This window comes from Alosa alosa, chromosome 22, assembly GCF_017589495.1.
Source record: "Alosa alosa isolate M-15738 ecotype Scorff River chromosome 22, AALO_Geno_1.1, whole genome shotgun sequence".
Classification (NCBI taxonomy): domain Eukaryota; kingdom Metazoa; phylum Chordata; class Actinopteri; order Clupeiformes; family Clupeidae; genus Alosa; species Alosa alosa.
The window spans coordinates 5,677,121-5,687,120 of record NC_063210.1 but is presented as its reverse complement, the minus strand read 5'-3'; the positions used below and the strand labels follow the sequence as shown (position 1 = coordinate 5,687,120).

The window sequence follows — 10,000 nt, the reverse complement described above, 5'->3', positions numbered from 1 at the left end:
ATCGGGAGTGAGGGGAACAAAAGGAAAGAGATGGACGAGACGGTCACTCACTCAGGACTCACCATTTGCTCTGGCGTTGAAAAAAAAAATGTCCAAAACCTGTGCCTCAATGAAGTGATTTTCAAGCTCGTGCAACATCAACAAGGATCCTTTTCAGTGTGTGTTGAGGTGCAAAAAGTTACAGATCTCAAAGAAACATCAGGGAAGAGTTTATATTTATTTTCCTTGGCATCAATAGTCCTTTGACTACCGCAGCCGTGGCCTACTGGTTAGCGCTTCGGACTTGTAACCGGAGGGTTGCCGGTTCGAACCCCAACCTGTAGGCCACGGCTGTTGTTGCAGGCAGCTCACTGCGCCGGGATCAGTGTGTGCTTCACCTCAATGTGTGCAGTGTGTTTCACTAATTCACGGATTGGGATAAATGCAGAGACCAAATTTCCCTCACGGGATCAAAAGAGTTTTTATACTTTATACTTTATACTTTTAGCGCTAAGACGCCACACATTAGTCCAATTCCCACTAAATGGGTCATGAAGATCAACGTAGTGTTACATAGTGCAATATCAAGCATTCCAGGTGCACATTGGCAATGTCAGAGAATTCATTTTCCATAATAAAAGTCAGTGTAGCATCAGAATGAGTTTGAAGCCTTTATTTGAATGTAAAAGGACCACATTGTGTCACTTTAACTTAAGATGCCTCAGAGGTCCTTTTTCAGTTTTATGTTTATAATTGAAGACAAGCAATAATGTACTTACACACCCTACAGAGATGAAGAATTGCAAATAGCTTCCCTCAATTAACTGTAAATGAAACGGTCTTCGCTTCTCCTGGTCTCATATTTGATCGTGTTTCAAGCTGGGTCATTGTTATGCTTCGCTGGACGAGCTCACTGATCTGCAATTAGAGAGGAGGTCTACAGCACTCTCTTTGTGCAAGCGTGTGTGTTTGTTTGTGTGTGTGTGTGTGTGTGTGTGTGTGTGTGTGTGTGTGTGTGTGTGTGTGTGTGTGTGTGTGTGTGTGTGTGTGTGTTCATGTGTGTGTGTTCATGTGTGTGCATGTCTTTCTGTCAAGCAAGCATTTCTGACTGAAGGTCACATGAAGGTTATGCAAAGGTCATTCCAAGGTCTTTGTGTGCAAAGTGATGTCATCCCAGAGGGAGGTGAGGGTCACAGTAGCTAATTATAACCAGAAGTCCCCGTCCCCCTCTGGCCTTTTGGCTATTTCAGCTCGCTCTCTCCCAGTGGACAGACATCACCTGTGATCTCCCTCTTCTCCTCCTCTTCTCTTCCTCTTCTCCTCCTCCTTTTCCTCATCCTTTTCTCATTCTCCTCCTCTTCCTCTTCTCCTCCTCTTCAGGGTGTGCCTCTGACACCTGTGTGCGTGTGTCTACTCTACAGTCCTTCACAATAAGCTCTTTGACAGTCTTGTTTTGTAAAGGATTAGGAGAGTGAAACAATGTGTGTCTCTTAATTTTGTTCTCCTGTCATCCCTCTCTCCTCAGCCTCTGTCCTGCTCTCTCTGTTCTGTCGCTTTTCTCCCCCCTCTCTCTCTGTGTTCTGTTGTTCCTCTTCTCCCTCTCTCTCTGTGTTCTGTCGTTCCTCTCCTCCCTCTCTGTGTTCTGTCGTTCCTCTCCTCCCTCTCTCTCTGTGTTCTGTCGTTCCTCTCCTCCCTCCCTCTCTGTGTTCTGTCGTTCCTCTCCTCCCTCTCTGTGTTCTGTCGTTCCTCTCCTCCCTCTCTCTCTGTGTTCTGTCGTTCCTCTCCTCCCTCCCTCTCTGTGTTCTGTCGTTCCTCTCCTCCCTCTCTGTGTTCTGTTGTTCCTCTCCTCCCTCTCTCTCTGCTTTTTATTCTCACACAATCTCCCAGGCACCTCATCTCTGTCTGTCCTGATCCTACTCCTTCTCACTCTTCTCCCCACACCTCCGTTTTTCTTTTTTTCCTTTCTTTCCTCCCCCTCTCTTTTTTGAATGCTCCCTACCACTTACTCTGCTTCTCCTCACACTTATGTATCTCTTTCCTTTTTCAACTCAACTCCATTCAATTCAATATAATGAGTGGTAGTGTAGTGTAGTGCAGTGTAGTGCAGTGCAGTGCAGTGCAGTGCAGTGCAGTGCAGTGCAGTGTAGTGTAGTGTAGTGTAGTGTAGTGTAGTGTAGTGTAGTGTAGTGTAGTGTAGTATAGTGTAGTGTAATTAGTGCAGTGCAATTCAATTCCGTTCAGTTCAGTTCAGTTCAGTTCAGTTCAGCTCAGCTCAAAGATAGTATTATGGTTTTCCTGGCATTGAAAAAATCTTAGTAGAGTCTAAGAACAAAAAAGTTTTTTTCATTCCTGTCTTGGATCTGTCTCCACATCTTTGTGTCTCCAGGCTGGCTGCATGAGCTGGGGAAGCGGTTGGAGACGCCGTACATCAACAGCACCGTGGGGGGTCCGTCGGTGCGGAGCGCCTACATCGCCTCGCTCTACTTCACCCTCAGCAGCCTGACCAGCGTGGGCTTCGGCAACGTGTGCGCCAACACCGACGCCGAAAAGATCTTCTCCATCTGTACCATGCTGATTGGGGGTCAGTGCACGCGCACACACACACACACACACACACAACCTGCCAAGAAGATCTATCTGCATCTTCATCATTTGGTGTTTGTTGAGCTGACAGTCACAAAAACAAACAAACATACACGCTCACACATACATGCACACACTTACACAGAAACTTATCAAGTCACTTACATACTATATACCAACACACACACACATCATTTGTGTGTGAAATACCTACTGTACTGTGCACACACACATACACAATCCTATAGTCAAGTCAAGTCAAGTCAAGTTTATTTATATAGCACATTTCATACACAGAGGTCATTCAATGTGCTTTACATAAACAAAACCAAACGATAATAACAAATAAAAGCATAGAAGGGCAATATAGTCAAAGAATAGTTAAAAGGTAAAGATCATAATAAAAAGAAAACATAAAACACAAGGTAAAATCATTTAAAAATAAAGAATAATTAGTAAGCAAAAACAAAGGCAAAAGTAGTAAAAAAAAAGGTAATAAAAGACAAAGTAGAATAATTATCGAGGCAGATTCAGAATTTGTAACTCGGCACAGTTAGCAGAAAGCGTCTGAGAACAGTTTGGTCTTAAGTCTATAGTATCACAGTCACACCTTTATATGCCTACATTGATCATATACATAGACCCCCCAAACACACACACACACACACACACACACACACACACACACACACACACACACACACACACACACACACACACAAACCGCCTCCTTCATGTATGTGCATACACTAAGACACCTTGGAGGACCCACTCCATCACAGCACCAAGGCTGCAGGTTCATTTCCCTCTACTGTAGTTCACAGGCACTTCTGAAGCACAGGCCTTCACTGTCTCAGAGTGCTTGCAGATACACACCCCTGAACACACACACACACACACACACACACACACACACACACACACACACATACACACACAGACACATACAGACACACACAAACACACAGACACACACACACACACACCCACACACAGGCATTCACTGTCCCTGAGCCCCCTTGGATACCTCTGATGAATGACTAGATGTAAATGTAGCGAGTTGACTTGCAAAGAGTTGAGTTGCAAAGCGACTGAGTGTAAATGGTTGCATTCTAAAGCGCTCTCTCCTTCACTCACACTTTCTCTCACTCTCTTTTCTTCTGCCTGCTTTGTACCAACCTGTTTCCTTTGAGCTCTTCTGAAGTGAAGTGGACCACTAGCAAGAGCACCCATTCACTTGAATTTATTTATGAGAAATTAGTATCTTTTGAGTACAAGAATCACTGTAACGGTGTAGGGAAATCATGGCTTTGGAATAGCAATCATTTGTAACCTTTGTGTTCCCCATGAGAGGATTCAAGGTTTCAAACTTTGTAGCTTATTTTTGATGTAACTGCTTTATTCAGAACTGCTTGGGTTAAAAAATGTCTCAGCTTCAATAAGGTGTGAATTAGGGGGCATGTTCTCCCTTCAAAAGTTCACAGGTACATTGACTGTCAGAATGTGTGGGGGGAAAATGACTGTTATTTTTGTGTTCCTGTTCCTGGTCACCGCCTCCTTCCATAACACACCTGCCTATTTCTGCCTCTCTCTCTACCTCTTCCATATTACTGTTGTCTCACTCTCTCTCTTTTTCTCTTCATCTCTCTCTCTCTCTCTCCTCCCTATTCCTCTTCACTACTTTCCACCTTCCTTATATCACCTGTCACTTGCCTCACACACACACACACACACGCACGCACTCACACACACACACACACACACACACACACGAACACACACACACACACGCACACACTCACACACACACACACACACACACACACACACACACTGTCCATTCTCCCACGTCCCTCTGGCAGCCCTGATGCACGCGGTGGTGTTTGGGAATGTGACGGCCATCATCCAGCGCATGTACTCGCGGCGCTCCCAGTACCACACGCGCATGAAGGACCTGAAGGACTTCATCCGCGTGCACGGCCTGCCCCAGAACCTCAAGCAGCGCATGCTCGAGTACTTCCAGACCACCTGGTCCGTCAACAACGGCATCGACGCCAACGAGGTGGGTATGGGGCTGTCTCATATGTGTAGGTTGTTTGTGTGTGTGTGTGTGTGGTGTGTGTGTGACAAAAAGAGATAGAGAGAGAGACATAGAGAATGAAACGAGATTAAATATGTGTGAGATAGCTGTTTGTGAAACATTTTAGGGTGATAACATGTGTGTGTGTGTGTGTGTGTGTGTGTGTGTGTGTGTGTGTTTGGGTGAAAAGGCTTGCTGTGAGTGTTGCGGTGAGGGTGTGTGTGTGGGTGAGTGAAAACGGAAGCAAGTACTTCCAGACCACCTGGTCCATTAACAGTTGCAATAATGCCATAAAGACATAATAGTGCCAATTCCAGCTAGGTGTGCTCCTGTGTGTGTGTGTGCTTCTTCTTCTGTGTGTGTGTGTGTGTGTGTGTGTGTGTGTGTGTGTGTGTGTGTGTGTGTGTGTGTGATAACTCCTGCTACCTGCTAACTACTGCTGTTTTGACAGAGTGTGTGAATTGTCAGTGGGCGGCTATGTGTGTGAATTCTATCCTCACACTCTCCTGCTCGTGCAACAAGCTCAAAGGGTTCTAATGGGTTCCACGCAAAAAAAAAGTCCAAAGTCATATGCCAAGTCATCCTTAGAACAACAACACAATCCTATTAGCCTTCTAAGACCTGTGTAGCCAGAACAAGGTTATGCTGTATGGCTGTCAATCCACAAGAAGCACCTTTTGTGCAGAATAAATGCAGCGATGCTATACCCAATCAGACTGTATCATGTCATGGCCAAATCTGAATGTGAGTCACGATCATGTCCTGCACTGGACTCCATAGCTAATGAAGGGGAACAAGAAGATCCTCTCCCATTCCATGAAATGAAATGAAGGGGCACCAATGGCAGTCTGATCACTCAAGACTTGAGTGCATGTCCTGGAAAGTACAAGTGCTGATTTAAAAAACGATAGCAAATGTCTTCACTGTAATAATGACTATTACTGGGATCCATGCTTCTGCAAGCCCAATTGAAATTAGCACTCCTCTACTTTTCTGTTCTTTTGCTCTTCCACTCCTCTTCTACTGTTTCACTTTCTTTTATATCCTCTTCTCTTCTCCTTATATCCACCACTCCTTTCTACACCTCCTTTCCTATTTCCTCCTGTCCTCCCTCCCTCTCTCTCTCCCTCTTCTCTCCTCTCCTCCTCTGTTTCCCTATCCCACTCCTTCAGCTGTTGCACGACTTCCCGGACGAGTTGCGCGCGGACATCGCCATGCACCTGAACAAGGACATCCTGCAGCTGCCGGTGTTCGAGGGCGCCAGTCGCGGGTGCCTGCGCTCGCTCTCGCTGCACATCAAGACCACCTTCTGCGCGCCCGGCGAGTACCTCATCCGGCAGGGCGACGCGCTGCACGCCGACTACTTCGTCTGCTCCGGCTCTCTGGAGGTCCTCAAGGATGGCATGGTGCTCGCCATACTGGGTACACGTGTGTGTGTGTGTGTGTGTGTGTGTGTGTGTGTGTGTGTGTGGGGTATTGTTTCCTCTTTTTGTCTCTTTTTGACTTCTCTCTGATTATCTCTCTATAATTTGTTTCCTCTTTCTCTCTTTATTTCTCTCTCTTTCTCTCTATCTCTCTCTCTCTCTCAATCAGTCAAATGCCAAAAGTTAACAGGTGGTTCCTAGGCTCCTGTCACAAAGTGCAGTTGCCACATGTCACCATACAGTCTAGTTTTGTATGGCATTACATAGATGTTTTAATTATAGTGGAATAATGGAATCCACCATTGTTTGAGGAGGTGCAATTATCTAACCTAACAGACTGAGGTCTGTTGGTTAGGAAGTCCAGAATCCATAAGTTTGGTTTTTCTTTTATCACAAACACATATATTGGTAGATTTTTTTTCTTTACCTTGACATGTTTCGACGTATACTTCCGTCTTCATCAGAAGGTCACACGGTGGAGTAGTGTGACACATTTTTATCAGCTGATGTTGTTACGGAGGTGTGATCCATCTGTCAATTTTTTGACAGGTGGACCACACCTCCTGCATGCCAGAGTCATTAAGCAGGAGAACAACTGATACCACCGCTGGATAAAGGAGGTGATTGAAATAAGAAAGCGGAGCCCAAAGACAATGAACAGAGATGAGGGAGCATATATGCTCTCCCATACCTGGAGTGCCGTCCTGGGGGGCGGCTGACTGACAGCAGGAGGTGTGGTCCACCTGTCAAAAAACTGACCGGTGGATCATACCTCCGTAACAACATCAGCTGATAAAAATGTGTCACACTACTCCACCGTGTGACCTTCTGATGAAGACGGAAGTATACGTTGAAACATGTCAAGGTAAAGAAAAAACATCTAGTTTCTCAGGCTCATACTACAGGCAAAGATCATGACAGAGAGGCTGGAGTCAGATACACCTAAGCACAAATTCCATGATACATTGACAAAGCAAAAATTAAAGACATTTACGAGCATGAGTCAAAAAAGAAAACACAGGCACATGGCAAGACCATCATGTTAAAGACTGGACATGAGAGAAGTCTTTTGTCACCCTCTTGGACCTTGGCGACACCTGAGGGGACCCCAAGGAAAACCTCTAAAGCAGCACTTGCAAAGCATTTGCAGAAACTTGCATCACTATCAGATAATCTTCCAGATGAATATAATACAGCAACAATCATTGATGGAATGTCTCTGGTCCAGAAGGTCAATTACAATGTCTCAACTTATGCAGACATTGCTGCTGCTATTCATAGCATGATCCATAAAGAGGCAAAGCAGAGGCAGATATTTTTTAGATTAAATTAGATTAGATTTAGCTTTATTGTCATTGTGCAGAGAACAAGTACAGAGACAACGAAATGCAGTTTGCGTCTAACCAGAAGTGCAAAAAAAGCAGAAAAGTGCAATGTGATATACTGTACACAGTATAGGCAGGTGGTGCATAGACAGGACAAGAAATATAGTGCAGTGTAGACAGTAGTATACAGTTGTTTTGCAGAAGGTGGTTTAGAGTAGCATAAATTAAATATAAATATGTGCAGTGTATTAGCAGTTACCTTATAAGAGCAGAATAAATATGGCTATGTACTGTAATATGAACAATGTATGAACAACATGTACAGGTATGTGCAATGTAGTGGCGGTACCATTATAGTAGTAGTAAGAACAATATAGATATATGCAGTGTATTGACAGAATATATTACAGAAAAACTGAATAAATATGAATATTTAGTATAAACCATATAGACAGATATGTACAGTATGTACAACTATGTGCAGTGTGGTAACAGTACCATTGTAGTGCAGAAAATGTAACATTACAATAGTATTAATAATAAGTGTATGTGCAGGATGAAAAGCAGTGGAATATGGCTATGTACAGTAAAAAGTGTAATTACAGTATGTACATTTGTAAATAAATAGATGGATGGGATAGATGGGTGGGATAGGGTAGTGCAGTTGTGGAGGGGGCTAGGGGATGTCCGCCTCCTTGTTGTCCCTGTTAAGGTTGCCATGGTCGTGGACACCTCAACAGGCACAGGCAAGGAGGCATCAGGCGGGGGGCGGGGCAGGGGGTGATGGGGGCTTAGTTGGTTGAATGTCACCGGGATGCAGAGCTAGAGTTCAGTAGGGTGACAGCCGCAGGAAAGAAGCTTCCTCTGAACCTGCTGGTTCGGATGCGGAGATACCTGTAACGCCTCCTGGAGGGGAGTGGAGTGAACAGTCTGTGGTTGGGGTGAGAACAGTCTTTGATGATGCGCGCCTTACACAAGCATCGCTTGCCCTGGATGGCCTCGATGGAGGGGAGTGAGGAACCGGTGATGTGTTGGGCAGTTTTCACCACCCTCTGCAGTGCTTTCCGGTCGTGGGCAGAGCAGTTGCCATACCAAACTATGATACAGTTGGTGAGGATGCTCTCGATGTTGCAGCAGTAGACGTTCACCAGGATCTGAGGAGACAGATGGACCTCAGAAAAAAGAGACGCTGGTGGGCCTTTTTGATCAGGGTAGAGGTGTTGAGGGTCCAAGAGAGGTCCTCAGATAGATAGATAGATAGATAGATAGATAGATAGATACTTTATTGATCCTCAAGGGGAAATTCAAGAGATGCGGACACCCAGAAACTTGAAGCTGGTGACATGCTCCACCTCAGTCCTGTTGATGAGAATGGGTGTGTGTGTGTGTGTGTGCTAGCTTTAGACTTCCTGAAGTCCACAATGAGCTCTTTGGTCTTCTTGGTGTTGAGAGCCAGGTTGTTATCAGTGCACCACGATGTTAGGTGTGACACATTTTTATCAGCTGATAAAGTTACGGGAGGTGTGATCCACCTGTCAGTTTTTTTTGACAGGTGGACCACACCTCCCTAACATCAGTCAGCCCCCCCAGGACGGCACTCCAGGTATGGGAGAGCATATATGCTCCCTCATCTCTGTTCATTGTCTTTGGGCTCCGCTTTCTTATTTCAATCACCTCCTTTATCCAGCGGTGGTATCAGTTGTTCTCCTGCTTAATGACTCTGGCATGCAGGAGGTGTGGTCCACCTGTCAAAAAACTGACAGGTGGATCACACCTCCGTAACAACATCAGCTGATAAAAATGTGTCACACTACTCCACCGTGTGCATGCCAGAGTCATTAAGCAGGAGAACAACTGATACCACCGCTGGATAAAGGAGGTGATTGAAATAAGAAAGCGGAGCCCAAAGACAATGAACAGAGATGAGGGAGCATATATGCTCTCCCATACCTGGAGTGCCATCCTGGGGGGCGGCTGACTGACAGCAGGAGGTGTGGTCCACCTGTCAAAAAACTGACAGGTGGTTCACACCTCCGTAACAACATCAGCTGATAAAAACCTTTTGATGAAGATGGAAGTATACGTCGAAACATGTCAAGGTAAAGAAAAAACATCTACCAATATAGGTGTATATGATAAAAGAAAAACCAAACTTATTTATCTCAAGTGTAGACACAATGAATGCAATACAAGTAGTCCAGAATCCAGTTACAGAGGGAGTTCACTGAGTTTGGTGATCAGTTTGGAGGGGATGATGGTGAATGCTGAGCTGAAGTCAATGAACAGCATTCTTACATAGGTGTTGCTATTGTCAAGGTGGGACAGGGCAGAGTGAAGTGCCATAGAGATGGCATCCTCTGTGCTCATGTTCTGACGATGAATTCAATGAATAGATTAAAGATCCTTTGTACTCGTTTCAGCTACAATTTAAAAAACATTTGTACTGCAGACCTATGTATGTCATCATTTAAAATTAATTTCAACTCGCAATTGAAAGTAAGGAAGGTAGAATAGTAACGATCAATAAGGTCTGCATTCAGGTATTGCCATAACATGTTGCTCTGAAAACTCAAACATTTTTTGCACATAAATCTTGAGCAAAATCACAT

General features: G+C 44.8%; 1 protein-coding gene across 3 annotated transcripts in view; it reads left to right on the top strand.

Annotated features, from left to right (window-relative positions):
* The window catches only part of kcnh4b (potassium voltage-gated channel, subfamily H (eag-related), member 4b), a 67,164-nt gene that overhangs the window by 41,278 nt on the left and 15,886 nt on the right, over positions 1–10,000 (top strand). For all 3 annotated transcript variants that reach the window (XM_048233374.1, XM_048233375.1, XM_048233373.1), the window contains exons 8-10: positions 2,366–2,560; positions 4,425–4,624; positions 5,815–6,064. In XM_048233374.1, the coding sequence (XP_048089331.1) occupies positions 2,366–2,560; positions 4,425–4,624; positions 5,815–6,064 (645 nt within the window). The remainder of the gene's footprint in view (positions 1–2,365; positions 2,561–4,424; positions 4,625–5,814; positions 6,065–10,000) is intronic.